Genomic DNA, 21,173 nt, shown 5'->3' on the forward strand with positions numbered 1-21,173 from the left:
GCCAAGGAATCAAAAGGGGAAGCTGTGGGAGCAGAAGAGATGATGATTTCCTCCGGTGTTTAAGACACATCAAGTATGCAAACACAAGCTTAATCTTTCTTTTTTAATAAGACAATAAAAATCTCACTATTTAAATAATTAGTGATTACAATGAAATACAGCTTGCAGAACATTTGAGAAGTAAGCCAAGAGCCTCTGTGCTTGTACTAACAGATGTTGCAATGTAATAGTTTTGAACATTTCAAATCAGCAGCAGGGATGTTATCAGACTCTCAGGATCTTCATTAGAACAAGATCAAATTGCTTTGGAAGCCAGGCCTCTTACTCTTTCTGCTACGGAACTTTTCACCAGGCTTGACTCCACATTGACCAGAATCAAGACTATTGAGTTTTCTGGATTTGAGATCACCCCTCTAACAGTAACTTCAGGTGCAACAATTACACTGAAAATTGGCTTTGTTATGCCATAACGGTACTTACCTTATACTTAGTCTTAAGAGCTAGAGGTACATATGAACAACTGGGGTGCTACCCCCATCATTAATCCATTTCTGCACTCCAGGGCTTGAGTGAGGTGCTCAAATTTTCATGTCTTAGCCCAGGTCGCAATACAGATTGAATAATTATGATTACATTCTTAATTACATGCCCAATTAACTCTTCTCAGCACAGAGACAGCACCTGTGAAGTGCTGCATCCTGCTGCATTCAACTGATGCACTGGAGCCATGATTCCCCATGTGGCACCATTGGGCATCATCTCTGGATTTCCTGGTGCCCAGCGCCTAGAAGCTGTGGCTGACCCAAGGTCACCCAGCTGGCTTTAAGTGGAGGAGTGGAGAATCAAACCTGGTTATCCAGATTAGAGTCCCGCACTCTTAACCACTACACCAAAAGGCAGTATAGTAGGATGGGTAAAGAGTCCAGTGGAGCAGAAAGTGCAAGAGCTGTATCCTTTCTTATTTAGTGCATTTTTATTGCACTCTTCCCTCTGAAGAGATCAAAGTCGTTCTCCCCTCCACCATTTTGACCTCATATTAACCCTGTAAGGTAGGTTAAGCTGAGAGAGTACTGCCCCAAAGCCACCCAGTGAGATTCATAATGATTCCCAATTTCAGCCTGGGTCTTCAAGTCCAGCACTCCCTCCCCAACACCACACTGGTTTTCTTGCTGTCTCACAGCTGTTAAAGAGAGAAGCACCTCCATACCATGACTAAGGAACCCCACCTAATGGCACTTAAATTTTTTTTTTTGAAATGTGACTTAGAGACTCTTATCAATGCAACAAAGAATATTCAGGCACCATCAATTAATACTGAGAATTCTATTTGCATCCTCAATAGGAAAACCTTTCCCAAACCCACAGACTCCAGTGAAGTATACATGCTCTGCTTCCATCCTGGGGTCCTGCCTGATCCCCAGATATATCATTATCCTTGAACAACGAGTGTATATTCAGATGTTTGACAACTAGTAGAGGAGCCTGCCCTAAAGAGGAGAAAATATTGACTTCCTTACCTGTTTTTCTCAGTCTCAGAGTCTGAGAAGACAGAGTCAGCCCCTCGACCACCACCATTGCAAAGTTCATCGGTACCACCATCATCCTCATCAAAGTCAGAGGTGTTCAAGAAATCAAAGCTTTCCAAAGCACTTTCAACTGTTAGGCTTAGACTGGATGACCTGCTGTGGTTTACTGGTGGTCTGCACTGCAATACCAAAGGCAAAATGAATACACAAACATTATGCTAAACATTATGTAAGGGGAGGGGGGTAAGTAAAACTTTTCAGCCTAAATTATTTTGAGTACATTAATAAGAAATTGGTGGACAATTAATATTTATTTGCTATATTTGCCTGCATTGCCACAGCTTGCATGCAAGGTTATTTTCTATATTGTAAAGTTTTTACTTTACAGGCTTCAGTAAAGGATGGCTGTGACTTATGGAGAATTATTTGGTGGTTAGCAATAGTAAACAGCTGCAGTGATTGGGACAGTGTGTCTAATACAAATTAGCCAAGAAGGAACTTAATTTTTTACTAATTCATAAACCTCACTAATGAAAGCTATACCAAGTCCATTTATTTTTTAAGACATGAAAGAAAAATGGTGACTTTTGAGTTCAGTTCTGAGTTCTGTTTTAGATGGCACCTCTGGAATTGAGTTCAGGCTAGTAGTGAGAGAGGAGAATTGGCAAAAATCACCTCTCATTTTGCTGATGAAAATGATCTTTAGATTCAATCATTCTTTGAAAAAAATCTTATTTTTCTACAAAATAGTAAAGAGTCCAGTAGCACCTTTAAGACTAACCAACTTTATTGTAGCATACACTTTCGAGAGCCACAGCTCTCTTCGTCAGATGCATCTGGACTCAGGTGCTACTGGACTCTTCGTCAGGTGCTACTGAACTTTTCACTATTTTGCTACTACAGACTAACACGGCTAACTCCTCTGGTCTTATTTTTCTACAACAGTGGCATAAGCATGAAACACACTTTCATGTGGAAATGCTCCTAATAAATTCCAGTTTAAAATGTTATGTTTTAAAGCTGCAGTTCTTACTCATTTATTTCTTTTGAAAACAAATATGGTGAGGGAAGGTAGGAAATGCAAAGCCAGTAGATTAAATATAAAAAATCATGATAGTTCAGACCACTTGTCTTCTGTTCAAATTAAACTATGCATTTAACTGTACACTTCAGAGTTACTAAAACATACAATAGTCATTCATTCTTGGTTTGACAGTTAGTAGTTTCCAAGCAAATGCAAGAGCCATTATTACACATATCTACTTCTAACAGAAACTGATCTCTAAATGTAACTCTAAGGGGATACTACTGAAATGGTGGGTGCCTTACAGTGCTCAACTAAACAGAGTTATGCCTTGATAAGCCCACTGACTTCAATTGACTCACTGTGCAATCCTAAACTTCTTAGGATCGCACTGCCAGAACGGTATAATTGCTTAAAATGGCACCATCAGTGTCAGCAAGTTAACTGTCAAACTTGGAGAGCTCGAGTCAGTTCTCAAGGAATGAAGCCCACAGGCTACTGAGTTTGTTAGAGAGAACTCAAACATATAATGATCAAAGAAATTTGTAAAATATTTAGAAATTGCATGAGACTGTTTTCTTTTTTAAAAAACTAGCTAAGGTAACACCCTAAAATCAAAGAACTACAAGTCTGTCGACACTTGCTCCTACAGGCTAGCTGACTAAAGAAATAAACAACACATTTTGAACTTGTCTGGAATAATTATCACCTCATCATTTACTTTAGTAATTAGTCCAGAGCTCTGTATTCTAAAGTGCATACGGAGCTCCAGCATGTGTGTGCTTGTCTCTTACGGCTCTGTATGCTTGTCTCTTACAGCTGTATGATCAAGTGGAGCAAATCAGTCGAGTCAGTTACAGTACCATGATCACATATTAACAGTTACCATGCAAAAGCAGGTGTAAATTACTTCTTATGCACCAACACATGGTGAGCTGTGTGCAGGTCTATTTTTGTCTGTGGAGGCCTGAGAAACTGCCCTGCTTTGTATGGCATGCTGTTCCTGAAGCACATCATTAATTTGCCCCATGTTATCATGCTGAGTAACCAAAGCTCCTCTGATATTTCTATACATATAAATCTACATATAATTCTGTGAACCACCTTATTTATTCCTGGCACACCATTGCCTCAAATGGGGGTGGAAGGATCAAAACCAAAAGTAACAACTCGTTCAGTTTCTGGATATCCCATCATTTATTTGTAGATAGAACCAATATTTTTCCAGAGTTTCCATACTGGTTTTTGTCTTCCCTTGGCATTTATTCCCATCTATGGGTTCTTTACTTGGCGGGGGGGGGGGGGAGTGTGACACCACTGAGACAAGGGTGCATCAAAAAGGGAGACTTTGGAAGAGAATGCTTTTCCCCTTTCCCCACAATCATAGCTACATTGAAAAGGCTTGATAGCCTGAATAAACAGCCAGCAGCAGTTTTGTGTGTTAGCTTTACAACACATGGGATTGCCCTTCCAGTTGGTTATCTAACCTTCATTTTGGTGATCTGTCTTTAGTCTATGCATTATTTGTGACCACAGCACCACCCATATTATTTCTAAGTTAATCTTCAATTCTGTATCCAATGCGTGGACTGTATTCACTCAGTGTTGGTGTATGGTATACATTCTTTCCCCCAAAATGTAAGTAATTTTAGATAACTGAAGTTTGGGTAAGGACGTCTATGTTACACTCTAGTGTTTTTAGTGCATGAGACTGAAATTCATGCTTTTCTTTATCTGAAGCAGAACTTACTTTTAGAATTTCATCCAGGTGTGCTACTTCTTGATCCAAATCTTGGAATTCTTTAAATTGTTCTTTATGGGGCTCAAGTGCTAGAAGCAGCCCTTGAAATGCTTCTTCTAGGCTTCCATCTACACAGGATTTATAGCCTTCAGATTCTCCACTTATTGATCCTTCACAATGCAGTTTTTCCGGTGTCGTTGGACCTTCCCCTGAAGTGAGTCTTTTTACAAGCTGCTTAGTGATATTGCCTTCAAAAGTATCCAGTTCCACAGGTTTGAGCTCTGATAATTCATCTGTGTCCTGCAGAAGAGATACTGGGGCACTATTATCTAAGAAAATGTTGTTTCTGGAAACTGGAGATATTTGGCAGACTTCAGAATCTATATTTGAAATCCTTTTTCCCTCACTAACTGGTGTATGTTCTTGCGGCTTTATATCTTTAGATTCAGGTATGGAGTCCACTGATGAGTTGGTACTGATGCTGTCCATGGCATGAAATTTTGATGACTTCTGCCCATTATGTTCTGGAGGTGTGACAGTAATTTCAGGATTAAAATTATCCATGGCAGAAGAGGAACCAACTAAACTGGAAGAGTGAGTGCAATCTCCATTGGAAATATCATTGAAGCTGAAAGACTTTGGCCTCTCATCAACTTCTGTGGTCCCATTTTCAAAGACATCGTCATGTAAATTTGACTGCAAATACAACAAGAACTGTTAAAGATGAAAAGCAAAGTAACTTTCCATGGAATGTTAAAGCCAACTCTTACCATAATTAATTTTAAGCCACTACTGACAGAAAATGGAAGCTAAAGACAGGTCTCTCTGGAGTTGTGAAATTTGTCTTTTATTTAAAAGACATGAAATAGCAAAAAGGAAATATCAGAATGGAACTAGCATGAGTATAGGAAAGAAATCTTGGGCTTAAGTTTTTCGAAAGTTTCTACAAATTCACTTAGCACTTCATGCACAAAAGAGAATGCAGAAAGATCATGTATTTTGCTGATCAAATTTCTTCTACTACAAAATCAGTGTGTGGAAAAGAGCATACACCAACTTGTGAAACTGATTAAAAATATTTGGCTTTTTATCTAGAAAAGTGTTTCCAAATTAAAGTCAAGAACTCCTATAATCACCAGCAGGGCCCAGCCGGACCTATAGCGACTCAACAAATTCCCTCAACACTTAGTCAGCAAAGTAGATCTCTCTACTAAGGTTTGTGGCATGCAAGAAAATAGAGGAACTGCTTGAGCAATAGAAAAATATCATTCAGTGTAAAGAAAACTCCCACAATCCAGACTCACATATCGTTCTAGCCCTGTCCTAGGCCTCAGCCTGAGAGATGGCAGGTCACTAAAGGAGCGACTGCGACGCAGCTTGTCAAAGAAAGTGTCCTGCAGAGCATCTACAACTGAAAACTGGAGCTTGTCTTGTGGAGGATGTAGCCATTTCTTCAACAGTTAAGGCAAAAAAGGGGCAGTTAGTTGACTAGTGGTGCAATCCTGAGAACACTTTCCTGGGAGTAGCCCCTTTGAACAGACCTGAGCAGGATCCTTAGATGACCTGTTTATAAATGTGCCCAGATCACTGTTTCATATGTGACTGTACAATACATAGCTCAAAATGTCCTTGAGATACTGGAATCTCATAGTAAAATTTACAAAAATATTATTGTAATCTAGATCTAGGGAAAGTGGGGACGAATTAATTGAATTTGGCTAGTTAATAAGGAAAAGAAACTTTAACAGCAATTATTATGAGGAAATATTAGCAGCATGTTTGTTAGCCCAAAAAAGATTAGAAGGACATCAACATGTAACTACTATAAATATAAAATGGTTCAAAACAAAACATTAACTATATCTGGTAAGCTACCAAAGATTTTAAAAATATATATATATGAGATGGTCACATTCAGCTTACAAAGAATGAGTGGTCCTTGAAGGTTGGTGTTTCTGGAGTGCCTTGACTGTACATGGACATCCTTCTCTGAAGAGCAGATGCTTTGTTTGTGCTGCTTGTGGATGGGGTCATGTCCTCAACATCAAATGGGCTGCAAAAGCATAAGCTTCTTCTTAAACTGAATTACCATTACAAGGACTATCTGTTTTCTTTTCATTTTAGATTATTACAGCAAAGGGACATACAACCACTTTCCTAGTGGGGCTTTACAATCTCTAGCAATACATTCACAGGACTGTATTTTTGCACTTTCCAATTGTTAAGATGCCCACACTTGGACATCAACAAATATCTTTCCATCTTAGGTATATGAAAAGCATATATTCTGTATCTACTACATCATATGACAGAGTTCAACAGATTATGATCTTATTAAATTTTCCAATTTAATACATACATAATACCTCCTAGTATTAGTACCTCTAGTATTATGCTGCCTTTTGACCCCATTGTTAACCATTTTTTCCTCTATACTCAACTGAAGACAATATTTTGTGCACTTTAGGAGAGGGGCAGTGGTTCAGCAGCAGAGCACCTGCTTTACATGTCCAATGCGGACTGGGCCCAGCATACATTCGGGACCGCCTCTCCCCGGAGGTCACTTCAATCAGCTAATAAGCAGTTGCTGATGGTCCCTGGCCCCAGAGAGGTCCACCTGGCCTCTACCAGAGCCAGGGACTTTTCGGTCCTGGCTCCAACCTGGTGGAACTCTCTGTCTGAGGAAACTAGGGCACGGCAGGATTTGTTATCTTTCCGCCGGGCCTGTAAGATGGAGATGCTCCGCCAGGCATTTGGTGGGGGCTAGGCTGTTCTCTTGCCGGCCATACCACCAAAGACTGTCCACCACCCATGCAGAAGCTTGTACGTGTGACACAGGGCATGATGCAAGAGCCGAGCCCTGTGCCTAAAATGCTGCATTTTAATATTTATTCTGCCAATCGAGAAATGTTATTGTATAAGGAATAGTGTTTTAATGTTTGTTTATAATATTTTTATTGTTTTTAAACTGTATGTTACAAATTGTATGCTGTTACACCGCCCTCAGCTCATCTGATTTGGGAGGACGATCTAGAAATGCAATAAACAAACACACACACACACACACAAACACACAACAACAACAACAACGCCCAGCTTCTCCATTTAAAACGATCAGGTAGCAGATGATGTGAAAGAACTTTTCCAGAGTCCCTGAAGAACTTGTGCTAGTCTGAACTAGTCTGAATAGGCAAAGCTTAACAGACTGATACAGTAGAAGGCAGCTTCAAATGCTCACCTAATGAAGCTGCCTCTATTCAACAAAAACTTATGCCACAATAAATGCATTGGTCTTTAAGGTGCCAAAGCCATCTTTTTTGTCTTTACTATATCAGACTAACATAACCAGCTCTTTCTTATTTGAAATGACAATGACACACCAAAATAATTACATTACTTACTGCCAAGTGATTTCCAGGTTCAGCTTTATCGTACCAAGGTCATTAATGTCCACAGCAACAACCTGAGGCTGAGCAGCAAACAAATCTTTTGTTTCACAGGTAACACTTCCCACCAGAATGTGAGTAGCAAGGCCTTTCACTTCTGTGACCTGAAAACACATTCATGTTAATAATTAGGAATGGAATAATGATGTTTTAACAGTATATTGGTTCAAAAGTATAGCCCAGAGGTAGCTGTTCTTGCTACATGGCAACATCACACCTTCTTGGAGTGAAAGAATAAATCAGCACTTGCACTTTAAGCTCATGTATAATAATGTAAGAAAAATGCCTGAAAGGGACACCTCCCACATTTCTATCATTCCAGAGAACGTGTAAAACAGAATTGTTCGTGACGGCATTTTTAGAAAGTGAACAGAGCTGCAGTTTCAATGTCTGTGTTAAAATTGTAGGCAGTTATATTGCACCGATGATTGTATGTATTATCCTTTTTTATTGCATTGTTTTCTAAAATTCTGCAAACCATCTTGAAAGGAATAAAGGGAGTATAAAATAAGTAAGTAAATAAATACGAATCTCTATTATGTTCACTGAAAGGAAACCAGTTTGAATTGGGATGTTATTCCCTTTGGGGCAAAAACAGGATTGATTCTGGTATGGTTTTTTAAAAAGTTTTTTTAAGGTATTTTTCAGCCTCCCATATAATCTTGTTCTTTTTCCCTTGGATCTACGGAAAGTTTAATCTCCTTTCCCTCCCCATCTTCAGCAAACTGGAAATCCATATGCAGTGACAACTTTTCTGTGTTTGGACATCAGCTGTGCAGTTGCACAGGCATTTAGTCGTTGGACTATTAAATACCTTAAGACTTGGCATAAAACTACAAAAGACACCAGAGAGTCACAATCAGGTTGCCAGACATACTTATTCACTACTGAATGTGCTAATTAAACAGACCATTATCATTCTGAGTGCACCAGGATGAGGAAAATAAATCTTTAATGCATTATAAAGATAAAAATATGGAATAAATTAATTACATATTCTAACATAAGCAGAAAAAATGTAACACAGGCTCTCAATGTAGTCCTGTGACTCAGAAATGCATGCTTAGCAATAGCATTTCTTCTGCTTTGTAGTTGGCATTTTCTGCAAATCTGACAAGTCTAAATCACTACCTCCAACTGAGAATAATTCATTTGGTATTGAATTTAAATCAATAATATTACTGCTTAACATCTATTTAAAGATACATTATTGGATTGAAAGAAGCATTGACAGAGCAACCCTAAGCAGGTCTACTCAGAATTCTACTGAAGTCTACTCAGTGGGGCTTACTCCCAGGAAAGCGTTTTTATTGGATCGCACTGTGAGTCTTTCTACATGTGCATCCGTGCTTTCTGGGTTTCTTCTCTCCTCACCAGTTCCTGTACTGCCATTCCCCGTGTACTTTCCTCTGGGGCAACAGTGGGAGTTGCAGCTGGAAGCAACAACTGGAACACACCATGTGTATGTGGAAATGCTCCAGTTCTCCCCATGTGGTTCTCTGGATTCTAGCCATAATAAATACGCCCAAGGATCTAGAGGTGAGGATGAAAGCGATGTTGTGCTGCATTTGAGATATTCATAAATTTGCACATCTCACTGAAATTGCCTTACACTTCAAGGGATGGCTTCATATGAAGGTTGAGTAATCATCTGATCTGTCATAATTTGATTACTCAGAAATGTATGAGTACTTTGTGTTGACTTAAGAAAAACATTGCTTGAGATGATATGAAAATTCTGTCATCTGTGATTATGGCTCATTCACACATTAAAGTCTCCTCTTGGTGCTGAGTAAACCAGGTCATACTCCTAGAAAGCATTCACTGGATTTCTTGTCTGGCTGGCTTATAAGCAATACATTGGGAAACCTAGATGGACTCCTAAAAATTACAGTGTGCATATGTTTATTTTGGGAAATCTGGGTGGCATTGTCCATCACCGACTGGATAACTTTGTGGACACATTTTAGTGACGTGTGGCTAGATGCACTTTCGTACTGATACCTTAATGGAGATCAGCCCAACAATAAGAGGGAAAAAGATCATTTCTTCTCCATCCCAGCTTTGCTTGCCATTGACTTCTATTTTGCCTTTCAGCTTCCACCTCTGTCGGCCGTATCTCATGAAGATCTGCAAAAAAGAAAAATTGTCTTGTATTTATTTATATACTTCATGTATAGCCCATCTTTCTCACTCAGATTACAAAATAAAAAACAATTCTATCAGTTAGCATAAGACATCCAATAAATAATGCAAAAAGGACTAGTACTTCAGAACCAGAAAACAATGCAAACAAAAAATGCCTGTCACAGGCTACACATTTGTCCTGCCTTCCCCCCCCGCCACCATTCATTCTTTAATCGAAGAAGAATCCCATCAATTTGACAGATGAGAACAACTGCTACAGAATGTGAGATACTACGAATATGTTGAGAAAGGGCCATGCCTTTTTTCCTGCCTGCCCTCTTGTAAGCCCCATCATTTGTAACCTTTTGCAGAACCAGTGGAATGGATTTGTACCACGTAGTCCCAGAATACTAGAATCGTGCTCCCTGTCCATACCTATGCATGGTGGCAGTTTTGTGTATATATCCCTTCAAAGGAAGGGAGTGTGAATCCAGCAAGAGCTGGAGTGAAAGGCTTGCTTTGGAAAGCTAGCCAATCACATAAGGTACTTGTTGAATGTAATATATAAAGCAGGACTGAGCTGCATGATGTCACCAATGTGCCAAAACTATGCCCTCCCATTTGATATAGCACAGTGTGAGATTATCTGGTTGCTAAGGGGGCATGATTGGCTCTGGGTAGTTTTCTTTTTTGCTTTTATTAGGGGAGGGTTTATTTCATCTAGTCATTAAGGTGGCTGGTAGGAGAGCACAAGGTTTAATGGTAAGCACCCTGAAGTATCTGTCAAATGAACAAAGGTTTACCTAAAACAATGTCTTAAGGTTGACTGGCCCAGGGGCTTGGTAAAGAGACTCTCTGAGAATAGGGAAACATCAACGAACCATCCAACCTGGCCCTCCAACCTGTGCAGAGGGCATACAGCGTAGTACCTCTCAGCACATAGGTTGACATCTAGTGGCTTTGTTTGTGCCAAGAGTAGATGTGCTTTGTGCACAAAGACACGGGAGATTTAATCTCAGCTACTGAGAATGTGGATTCAAGTTATTAATTAGGCCTTGTTGCTGCAGGTTACTATTTATACAATTGACCTTGGTTTCATCCAACATCTGAATTTCATGTCTCCCTTTTGGGGCTCTGTGAGCAAAAAGGAGAACATCTACTTTTTGAAGATGCCTACTTTTGTTTAGGGATGCTGTGCAAGTTTGTAAAGCTTGGATTTCAACATGAATCACGTGTTTCCAAGCAACATTGCTACATGAACACAGGCTTGCACTGTAGTTGAGCCAGAGACAGTGATTGTACTCTGGATTCCAGCCATACTAGTTGTTGATGAAGTTACACTGCTGCCTTCAAAAGCAAAATGCTTGGTTTGCATTGTTCTAATTGCTCTGCTCTAGTCACCCTGTCCAGACTGGATATGAGAGTCACAAGAGGAGGAAAACAAATGCCAAGAACGAAATATTGGGAGACAGGCTGACACCCTTCTAAAACAAAGCTGAAGAAAGATCTGTTGTTATCTTGCTAGCCATCAATCAGTTCAGTGGGACCAATCTCATAGTCTTTACGTGGGAAAGGCTTGGAGTGCATTCATCCATAAACAGAGAATAGTGGGATCTTTCTTGCTGTACAGGATATGGGGACAAAGAAATGCCATGTGGAAGCCTTTGAACATGATGGAAAAGTGACTTTTTAAAACAAGGTTACTCACCTCATACTGGTCTCCAGGACAAAGTCGAGCAAAGCCAGCCAGACCTAGAAGCCAACATTTGAGATCCGTTTCAGAAGAACTGATTATAGCCTTTATTTCTTATATCAGTGACTGTTTTCCTGGAACCTGATTGCCAACACTCCACAGTGCTGCCAAAGAACTTATGCTACTGCGAGAATAACGGTATCACCCGGCATCTTCTTCGCATCAGTGGAGAGGATGCAGGATGCTCCAACTGATGCTTACATTTGCTTTGTCTTAGAAAATAGTAAGGATGGACACCTGATTTATGTTTCTGCACCGAGAGTTGATGGGATACTTGGGAAGACTACTGAGAGAGTTAAACGATCCTAAATGCCTAATTTTTCTCCACCCTGGCAGGATTTGACTTCTTACCAGAACACTAGGCCCCACTGTAGCTCCAAGGCAGATAAAATACCAACTCCATCTCAAGTACCTTCAAGTAGGACAATGGTATTTCATATGGAGTCTCATTTACAAAAAAACTCCCTTTCTTTTTTCAGGGGCTTCATTGTTCCAAGTCACAGCTCTGCTTATACAAGGAAAAATTCTAACCCTCTCTGCAGGAACCTCTACCACAGTGAAGGAATTCCCACTCATGGGCACTGGAGAACACCTGGAGCTCTAGATGGGGATACACAGGGGTTTTTTTTAACATGTTAACATACTTGATAAGTAGAGCACAGAGAAAGCCCAGTTTAAAATGAAAATGAATGGCAGCTCCACCTGTAATATCAATGTTGCTATATACACAGGACACCCAATTCCCAAAGTCTACATACACTAATAGAGAGAAGAATTTTATCTTAATCTAGGCAGACAGCTTTGGTCATAAAAATGGTCCCAAACTACAAGATACAGTCTCTCACCAAATGTTTTCACATGATTATGGTTTAATCTACATAGTTATAATAATTAGGAGACACCTAACTATATGATCATAGTGAACATGCTGGTGAGTTGTAGCTAGTTGACACTGTTAGAATAATCTGAGCAATACCGCATGTAGCTTTTGACCTTGATATACTCCCAAGTCACTATATTATGATTTACTGAATCAGCATACTAAGGTCTGTAGAAACGACACTTTCTCAGTTATATGGGAGTAGCAAGGAAAGCCAATTGTGTGAAAGGGGTGTGTGTGCTTTTGCATAGTATTACTACTTTATACCTGTAGGTGGCAGCAGACCCTCACAACCTCCTTTAAAGTTTTTCATAAAGGTGTTTAGAGCAGGATAACATCTTCATAATTACTCTAAAGTGATGTCACTAAATGCCTCTGGAGAGTAAGAAGTAAGAATTAACTGGACACTTCAATCTACCAGGACATTCCATCAAAGACTTAAAGGTCACTGTAGTTCAACAGAAACCTTTCAAAAACAAAATCCAACGGGAAGCTGCTGAATTGGAATTCATATGTAAATTTGACTCTGTCAAGCTGGGACTGAATAGGGACTATGAATGGTTATCTGATTATCAGAGGTAACTGATTTCCTCAACAGAAGCAAACTGATCTCCATATCAGAAGGAGCTGTTTGCATCTCCATATCAGAAGGAGCTGTTTGCATCTACTCTGCCCTCCCCTCTCCTCCTCTATATCTGACCAGTTTCTTTTTGCCCTCCATGCATCTGACGAAGAGAACTGTGATTCTTGAAAGCTTATGCTATAATAAAATTGGTTAGTCTTAAAGGTGCTACTGGACTCTTTTTGATTTTCCTTCAACTACAGACAGTGGTGTCATCTCCCCTTTCGAATGCCCTTCCCCTTGAGGTCTGCATGGTGGCCTCTTTATTGTCCTTTAGGCTCAAGGTTTTTAACTGAAATCTTCCAACTTGTTAAGCTTTTTCTTCTGGTCTACTTCAAGTGGCTGTTTTATGGATATCATTTTAGGCTGCATTTTAATGCAGTTTTTAATTTTATGGTGGTTGTTTTTAATGATTTTATTGCATTTGTTTTTATTTTGTGGGACACCTCAGATCTCTGGAGATGTGGCATAATTTTTTTATATATAAATGTGTTTTATTTATTATTATTTATTCCTACTATTAGGCACTTCAATATTTCATCTATTTGCATGCAATAAGCAGTTTAGAATTGATGCACACTCTTTTTCGTTTCTTTTTTTGACATTGTATTCTGCCACTCCTACAAGGACTGTAGGAGTAGCGTTTCAACCTTTTAGCAATCTTTTGAGGTCAGTTAATCTGAGACATAGTAACTTGCCCAAAGCTACATAGTGAACTGCATTGGTGTGCAAGGACTTGAACTGCATTTCATCTGCACTTAAAAATGAGTGTTAGGTAGAGGGGACAAAAGCTTCTTCGTTATTTCATAAGCTTTCTAATAAGGCAATATATTTTCATAGTACACAATGCATAGGGGAGTGCCCCATTGAATAGACTTGAGTGGTATTTAAGATTCAGATTGCTCTTTAAAATAACTACCATCCTGAGAATAAAAAAAGATATAGCGCTAACATTTAACACAAAAATTAAGGCAGGGGCAAGCGGGGTATCAGTGATGACTGCAAATGCAGCCAATTTTTAGAGTTCAACTAATGAGTGTCAAAGCACTGCAGCAACATAATTTCTACCAGTATTGTATGGAACAACCTTGTATCCATGCAGTGGTTCTGAGCATCAGATATTCTGTTTCGGTCAAGAAATATTTGTCACAGAAATTCTGTGCCACAGAGCTCAGACTCTCTTAACTCCTACCCTGGAAATCTAGTTGGTCTTCAAGATGCTACTGAACCTGAATCTTGCACATCTAGAAATAGAACTCGGACCATCTGTGTGCCAGTATTCTTAATTCATAGGAACAGATTTCCTTTCCACTGTCATATAATATTTGTTAAAGCCACCAGTATACTAAGGGTTAGTCTAATATATTTTGACACAGCTATGCCCAGTAGCTCTGTTCCTACTGCTAAGAAGAATTCTTGCTTTGCCTATGAAAGTAAACCGTCAATTCTGCTGTCTTCCCACTCTGCTCCTACTAGCAGAAGAACAAAGCAGCCCTCTGCTGGGCTCATATTACCTCCCACTTTCTCATTTATTTATTATTTATAAATAATTTACATTTACTAGCACTCTGCTGCTGGCTCCATCTCTCTTTTGATGCCTTAGTATGCCAACTTTCTCTCTACTGCCCACACAGCTGACATCTACTTGTAGATATATGCACCCCCAAGCAAAGAGAAGCAGGAATGAAAAATGCAGACCTCTAGATACACCCACAGACCAAAATTATCCTTACTTCATCCTAGCGTAGAGTGGCTGTAGGGAGTATTTTAGCCCAATGCAAGTACAACAATATTTTGCTAGTTCCATAATTCCGACACTTTATGCCATACACTGCTACAATTAAAGCTCCAGCTTCTGAAATTACTGGATGGCACAAGAACCCTGTATCAATTCCTACTGGCTATGAAAATCCTATTTTACATTTACTGTAAGCAGTGATTTGGATTCATGTGGCCAGGAGGCCCTGATCCTTGTAACAGCAATATATTCATGACAATCCTTACAATCCTAAGGATAGTTTCCTGGGAGTTAGCCCACTGTATAACATGGCACTTATTTCTGAGCAGACATTTTTAGGATTGCTCCAAACATGACCTATTTACCTTCAATCTACTGTGATATTAAAAGCAAGGCTGTACTCATTTACTACTGACCACAGAAGCAGTTGTTACAGTGCTAAGAGGAGGGGGGATCCACTTTTTAGGTCTCAGGATAAGACTCAAGGACACTTCTTGTGCAGAACTTCTTAACGTATAAAAGCTTCACCTCAGGGCTGAAAGAACAATGGCTACTACAATTCCAATTAGTATTGGGGGAGGGCCATGGTTCCAGCACTGCTGCCAAAGAACAAGGTGATCTGGTAGTATGAGCCCTTGCGGACCTCTGCTGGTACTATGAGGTCTGAGTACAGCTACTGTGCTGTACTCTTAAAGAGCAATGTGTCAGACCAAACTTTTTGAGAAAAAAGGCATCTTAAAACTAAGTCACATTATGTACACTTCAGATTGTGATAGTTTAGTTTGCCTGCAGCAAAATGAAAAGGTGTGTTTGTGAAGGAAAAAGGAGCAGTCTCTTTCTATATGTAGCAGCAAGATTTATTTTTCTTTGCACTCAAAGATGTTGGAGTCAAAAAAGCCTGAAATAGAAAGACAAACCTCTAGGATTCTGGCTACCTTAATGAAGGACCTAGGTGCCAATGCTACCCCCTTCCACTGATGTAAACCGTGCTATTTATCAGCAAGTGTACAAGTTAACTTGATTTACATAGAACTGAATACCTGAAAGAACACTGAGATATTACTTTAATGGGTTGGAGCAGCAAAGCTTTAATATTGGAAAATATATTATGTTTTGATTAATTTATAGGTGGTTTTTAAAAACTATTTTTAAAAATAGCTGCCCCTTACTTTTAACTTTGATAAAGTTAGGGAAATAATTTAGAAGTCAGAATCTTGTGAGTGCGCTGAGAAAGACCTCGCTGGCTTGCTGCAGTAGGTTAGCAGCAGCTGAGGTTCACCAAGACTGACTTCTTCTCTCCACTTTCTGTAGTTATTTAGCCTGGGGGTGGGAGCAGAGCATGAACCTTTGAGCATGAGCCGGAAGTCAAGAATTAAAGGGCTCTTGGCTCTTAGTTCAGGGCTCACAGGCTAGAAACTGTGAAAATCAGCTGTCCAGACCTGGACAGCCCAGAGTTGTTTGTTTCTTTATCATTTAGAGGCTTTTTTTCTCTTTGTAAGCTGCTTTGACCAAATCAAGCACAAAACTGAGATTATCATACTTTGGTCACATCATGAGAAGACAAGACTGTCTGGAAAAGTCAATAATGCTAGGAAAAATTTAAGGCAGTAGGAAAACAGGAAGACCCCCAAATCAGATGGCTTGACTCAATAAAGGAAACCATGCCCTCCAGTTTGCCAGATCAGAACAAGTCTGTTAATGATAGGTTATTTGGGAAGTGTTTCATTCATAGGGTTATCATAAGCTGGAAGCAGCTTGATAGCACATCACACAAACTCATACAAGTTGCTTTGGGTTCCTCTGAGGAGAAAAGTAGTCTAAAGCTGCTCACCCAAATATAGTTAGTTAACCTGTTAAAGATGTATGAATATATTAGTAAAAGCAGCAGCATCCACTTATATGTCACTGACGTTGCTCTGAAGATGCAAGTGTAATAAAATCTAATTATCCCACATACCTTCAAAGCAAGAGGAAAAGTAAATGCTTGATATTCCAGGATGTACACTTGATTCTGCTTACTTTGGGTGTAAGGCACAGAGAGTTTTTGAAGTTTTAACAACCATTGTGGTGGGAGAGAGAAAACAAACCTCTTATCTAAATTGGTCTGTACTCTCAGTCTTTCCAGAGAGCACTTGCCCTGCTGCTTGTGCAGGAAAATGCAGGAGAAAAGACAAGCCAATTACCTTTCATCTTGATACAGAACTCCCCCATTAGATTCTCCATCTCTCCTTCAATAGTACACATGTTCTGTGTGGGAAAATAGAAGACTGGCATTATATTCAAAAATTGTTATATAAAAGGTGAATTAAACCTGGTTTTATAACCAAGGGCATAAAATAGCGAGGCAGCTTTGAGTATGTGTTCAGACAATTGTCCACAGGACAGGAAGAAGGAACCCGTGGTCATATATGTGGGAACAGGTGATGAGACTGGACCCTGGGAACATGCCATTTAATGTATATGTGCACAGTGTGAAACATCCAGTATCACCTATGACAATTTATATGCAAGATCCGCTCATTTCCGCACTGAAGTGTTATTATGTGGGCATCTGCAGTGAGCTGAGATCTGAGCAAGCTTCAGCTATCTCAGTACTCTTGTTCTTCGGCTAAGCTTCACTCATCCAGCTGCTTCTCTCTACAATAATAACTTTCCCAACAGTACATTGAATCTCCTGTCTTTATTCTGCTTTAGAATCCTCAGACAAAGGTTCTGACACCTCATGTTCTGAACTGCATGAATGATGACCGGAAAAAATTTCAATGGAAACCACAATGGAGCTCTTTTCCAGGCACTCTGAGTGCCACAGAAATTTCTGTGACATTCTTAGATCCAGAGGAATTAGCCGTGTTAGTCTGTAGTAGCAAAATAGTAGAGTCCAGTAGCACCTTTAAGACTAACCAACTTACTGTTACATAAGCTTTTGAGAACCACAGTTCTGCATCTGACAAAGAACTGCGGTTCTCAAAAGCTTATGCTATAGTAAAGTTGGTTAGTCTTAAAGGTGCTACTGGACTCTTTACTATAATGTCTTCAGTGTAGTTAACTTGCTTTACTGGGGGCCTAAATGTTCCTTTGGATCTCTGTGTTCACAAGAGGATGATCATATTCTAGGCAGTGGAATGCACAAAAGATACTCATTACAATATGTGATTATTTTCAGTGATTATTAATTAGTTTATAGAATTTAGTCCTTTAAAAATCCCATAATCCATTTTCCCACTACAGTTCAATGTTCCCACAATAACCAGTGGCAAATTCAGCCTGGGGAAGAGCATGTTAAATATATCGCTGCTTACCTCTGTGTACTCTTTGTAACTTTTGTTGATTTCTGACAAACTCTCTCTAGCTGCCTTGCTGGCAGGGGACAACCCAAAGGCTTGCTTCATTTTGCTGGCACCATCACGGAGCCGTCTTTGGATACAGTAGGCTTCAAAGAGTTCATCTACCTGGAAGAAAAAAACAGAGGCCTCATTAAAAAAAAAAAGACAACTCAAAGAAGTTAAATGAGGCAATTCTGAATGTCTTCTTTAGATAACTGAGTAAACAACTTTAGTGCTGATGCCATGTCTTTATTCAGGAAAGCAAACTCAAGCTCACTCCAACAACAAAGGATTTGACAGGTACTTCAGCCCGTCAGATTTCTAACTATTACTGTCCTATGTTGATCTGGGTTTTGTACAACTTCCATTTCTCTCATTAAGCTTTCTTTAAAACCTGTGCTGCTCTTAATAAAAGGACCCACGGCTGTCTGTTTTAAAGCTTTGAATTATTTCTCAGAACAGGACAAAAGACACAGCATTAGTGAGCCATTGTATTACTCTGAAGAGGCTATTTCAGAGGATAGCAAAGGAGAATAGTTAAGTTTCTGAGTCAAGGCTTTTCTGTCAGGGCTGAGTAATGCTGATGATGGCTTTTTTAGTTTAGTGCACTCCATGGGCAGTGATCATGGTTAAGCTGAATAAAAATGAGAAATCAAAGCCCAAACCCTTTCGCTCCTAACAGACGAACTTGTCCAAGTATTCTGTGTTCTGAAGAACTTCTCATAGTGTGATTGTGCATGAGTGCTTAAATAATTACCATTTTCAAACACTTTTTTATGTGACTGATTCTAACTTTCTACCAAGGGACAACAGATTCCTTGTAAGACAGAAGTACAAACAGTATTTCTTTCCCTGTGTCATCTGACAAGAGTCAAAGAGCTCAACTTCAGAGTCTTACAGTGGAATCTCAAGCAGAGTTACACCCTTCTAAACCGATTAATTTCAATGGACAGAAGGGTTTGACTCTATTTAGGGTTGCACTGCCAATCAGCAAGGTCTCACTGGCTCATCCAGCTACAAAAGATGGTTCTCAAGTGAGATGATGCTCCATGAGATGTCTTGGTCCTATTGTTTTGGACTTTAACAAGAACCAGAACCTTGAAACTAACTGCCAAATACTGTTATTCCTTTTATAATGTTTTCTATCCTTGTCTTGATTTTCATCAGGACCTGTGTTTTGCCCCAGTGGAGTAAAGAGCATCTCTGTGAGACCATTTCACATCAGGCAAATGGTATCCTGGATGGAAGCTTGACCTCATGTTGTGATCCTGATTCAGATCGGGGCTTTTAAAAAGAAAAAAGCCCACACTTTGTTAACGGCACTTCCATCATCTAATTTAGTTTGGCCTATCAGCTCTCAGGTTAGCTATAAACTACATATATACTTTAATGCATAAATATAAATTAAAAACCAACTAATAACAATTAAATTGGAATTAAAAAGTACAAATGCAATGAAACTGTGGGATGAATAAATAACTCTCCTGAAGCCAAAAGCTTGGCAAGCTTGGCACCAAGTGAATAGATGAGAAGGGGTCATTCCATAATCAGGGTACGCAAAAGGTCTGTTTTCTCATGTTACTGATCAACTGAATCGCAATAATGGCAGGATATAGAACAAGCAGGGCTTTTTTTCAGCTGGAACGCGGAGGAATGGAGTTCCGGAACCTCTTGAAAATGGTCACATGGCTGGTGGTCCCGCCCCCTGATCTCCAGACAGAGGGGAGTTTAGATTGCCCTCCGCGCTGCCGAGTGGCGCGGAGGGCAATCTCAACTCCCCTCTGTCTGGAGATCAGGGGGCAGGGCCACCAGCCATGTGACCATTTTCTCTGATGGCAGCCCACTGAGTTCCACCACCTCTTTTCCCAGTAAAAAGGCCCTGAGAACAAGTCTTCAGATGTAAGTCTTCATCGTGAAAAGCTATGCCTTGGAGTAGGCTGTGCTTCTGATACTCTGCTCCAAAGTGGTTAATAACTAGCACTTTGCTTAGATATTGAAAGCAAGTAGACAACCATTGTAGTTGATGCAAAGCTAGTAAAATATGAATTCTTTAATTAAATGTAGTAGCAATTTTGCCGCATTTTGCACTAATTGAAACTTGCAGGCTGTTTTCAGCCTGTAATCTAACATGGCTATGATCAGGGCATAGTAGCCAAATACTGATGTTCAAGAAGTAGGGTCTGTAAAGCATTCTGTACAGTAAACAGGTCATGTATAGGTTGCATGCAATTCTTCCATGAACAGAGTGAGTTCATGGATACAATTTCTACTGGTTTCCCATACCTCTGGAACACTATGCTATATAGTACAGGGTGTAGTAGCAAGAGGTACTCAACTTATGTTGCCTTTCTTTCTTTTTGTGTGGGGCTCAAGCTTACTCCACTCACACAATGGAAATGAGAATGATTCCTTGCTGTAGGCTCTTGTGCCACATGACCTACTGCTCTGGAAAGTCCCCTGGCCAACAGCAGCAACTTTCTGAAGGCATGCAGAACGTTGTTGGGTGAATGAGAAGCCTAACAACATCACTTCCCTGAACTCACTCCATTCACAGAAGTATTAGATCCCACCCAGGAGTGGTTTAAACAGCAGGAATATATGTAAAAGGTTAACCTTTTTAGCCACACAATGACATTTCATATTTTTTTTAAAAAAAGCTTTCTTGAGATATTGATGCCTGTTTACACCGTTTCTACTTTTAAATGAATTCTCAAAGCTCAGCACCAGTGGCAGATTCACAAATCAATTTAACAGGCTTTAAGTGGCCTGGCGCTTGAAGGTCAGGCTGCCTGTCTCCATTCTAAGGAGCTACTATAAATAGTTGTCATTTGCTGTTTACTTCTGTTAACAAGGGCAGGGAACAACATTCTCTCTCATTCTCTGCTTGCCTGAGCACAGCTACCACGAGTACCCATCTGCTATGGTACAGATCTGTCATTAATAGTATATTTCCTGTTTCCCTTGCTTTGTTTCCTGTTCAAAATTCAACTTCA

General features: G+C 39.7%; 1 protein-coding gene across 1 annotated transcript in view; it reads right to left on the reverse strand.

The window, feature by feature from the left end:
- RIPOR2 (RHO family interacting cell polarization regulator 2) overlaps positions 1 to 21,173 on the reverse strand; it is a 98,414-nt gene that overhangs the window by 13,517 nt on the left and 63,724 nt on the right. Inside the window, exons 7-14 of the mRNA XM_054985678.1 lie at positions 18,157 to 18,306; positions 17,041 to 17,104; positions 11,573 to 11,616; positions 9,742 to 9,867; positions 7,693 to 7,841; positions 6,215 to 6,344; positions 4,301 to 4,987; positions 1,518 to 1,705 (exon numbers count right to left, since the gene is read on the reverse strand). Coding sequence (XP_054841653.1) covers positions 1,518 to 1,705; positions 4,301 to 4,987; positions 6,215 to 6,344; positions 7,693 to 7,841; positions 9,742 to 9,867; positions 11,573 to 11,616; positions 17,041 to 17,104; positions 18,157 to 18,306 — 1,538 coding nt within the window. The remainder of the gene's footprint in view (positions 1 to 1,517; positions 1,706 to 4,300; positions 4,988 to 6,214; positions 6,345 to 7,692; positions 7,842 to 9,741; positions 9,868 to 11,572; positions 11,617 to 17,040; positions 17,105 to 18,156; positions 18,307 to 21,173) is intronic.

Source organism: Eublepharis macularius, chromosome 7 (genome assembly GCF_028583425.1).
Source record: "Eublepharis macularius isolate TG4126 chromosome 7, MPM_Emac_v1.0, whole genome shotgun sequence".
Classification (NCBI taxonomy): domain Eukaryota; kingdom Metazoa; phylum Chordata; class Lepidosauria; order Squamata; family Eublepharidae; genus Eublepharis; species Eublepharis macularius.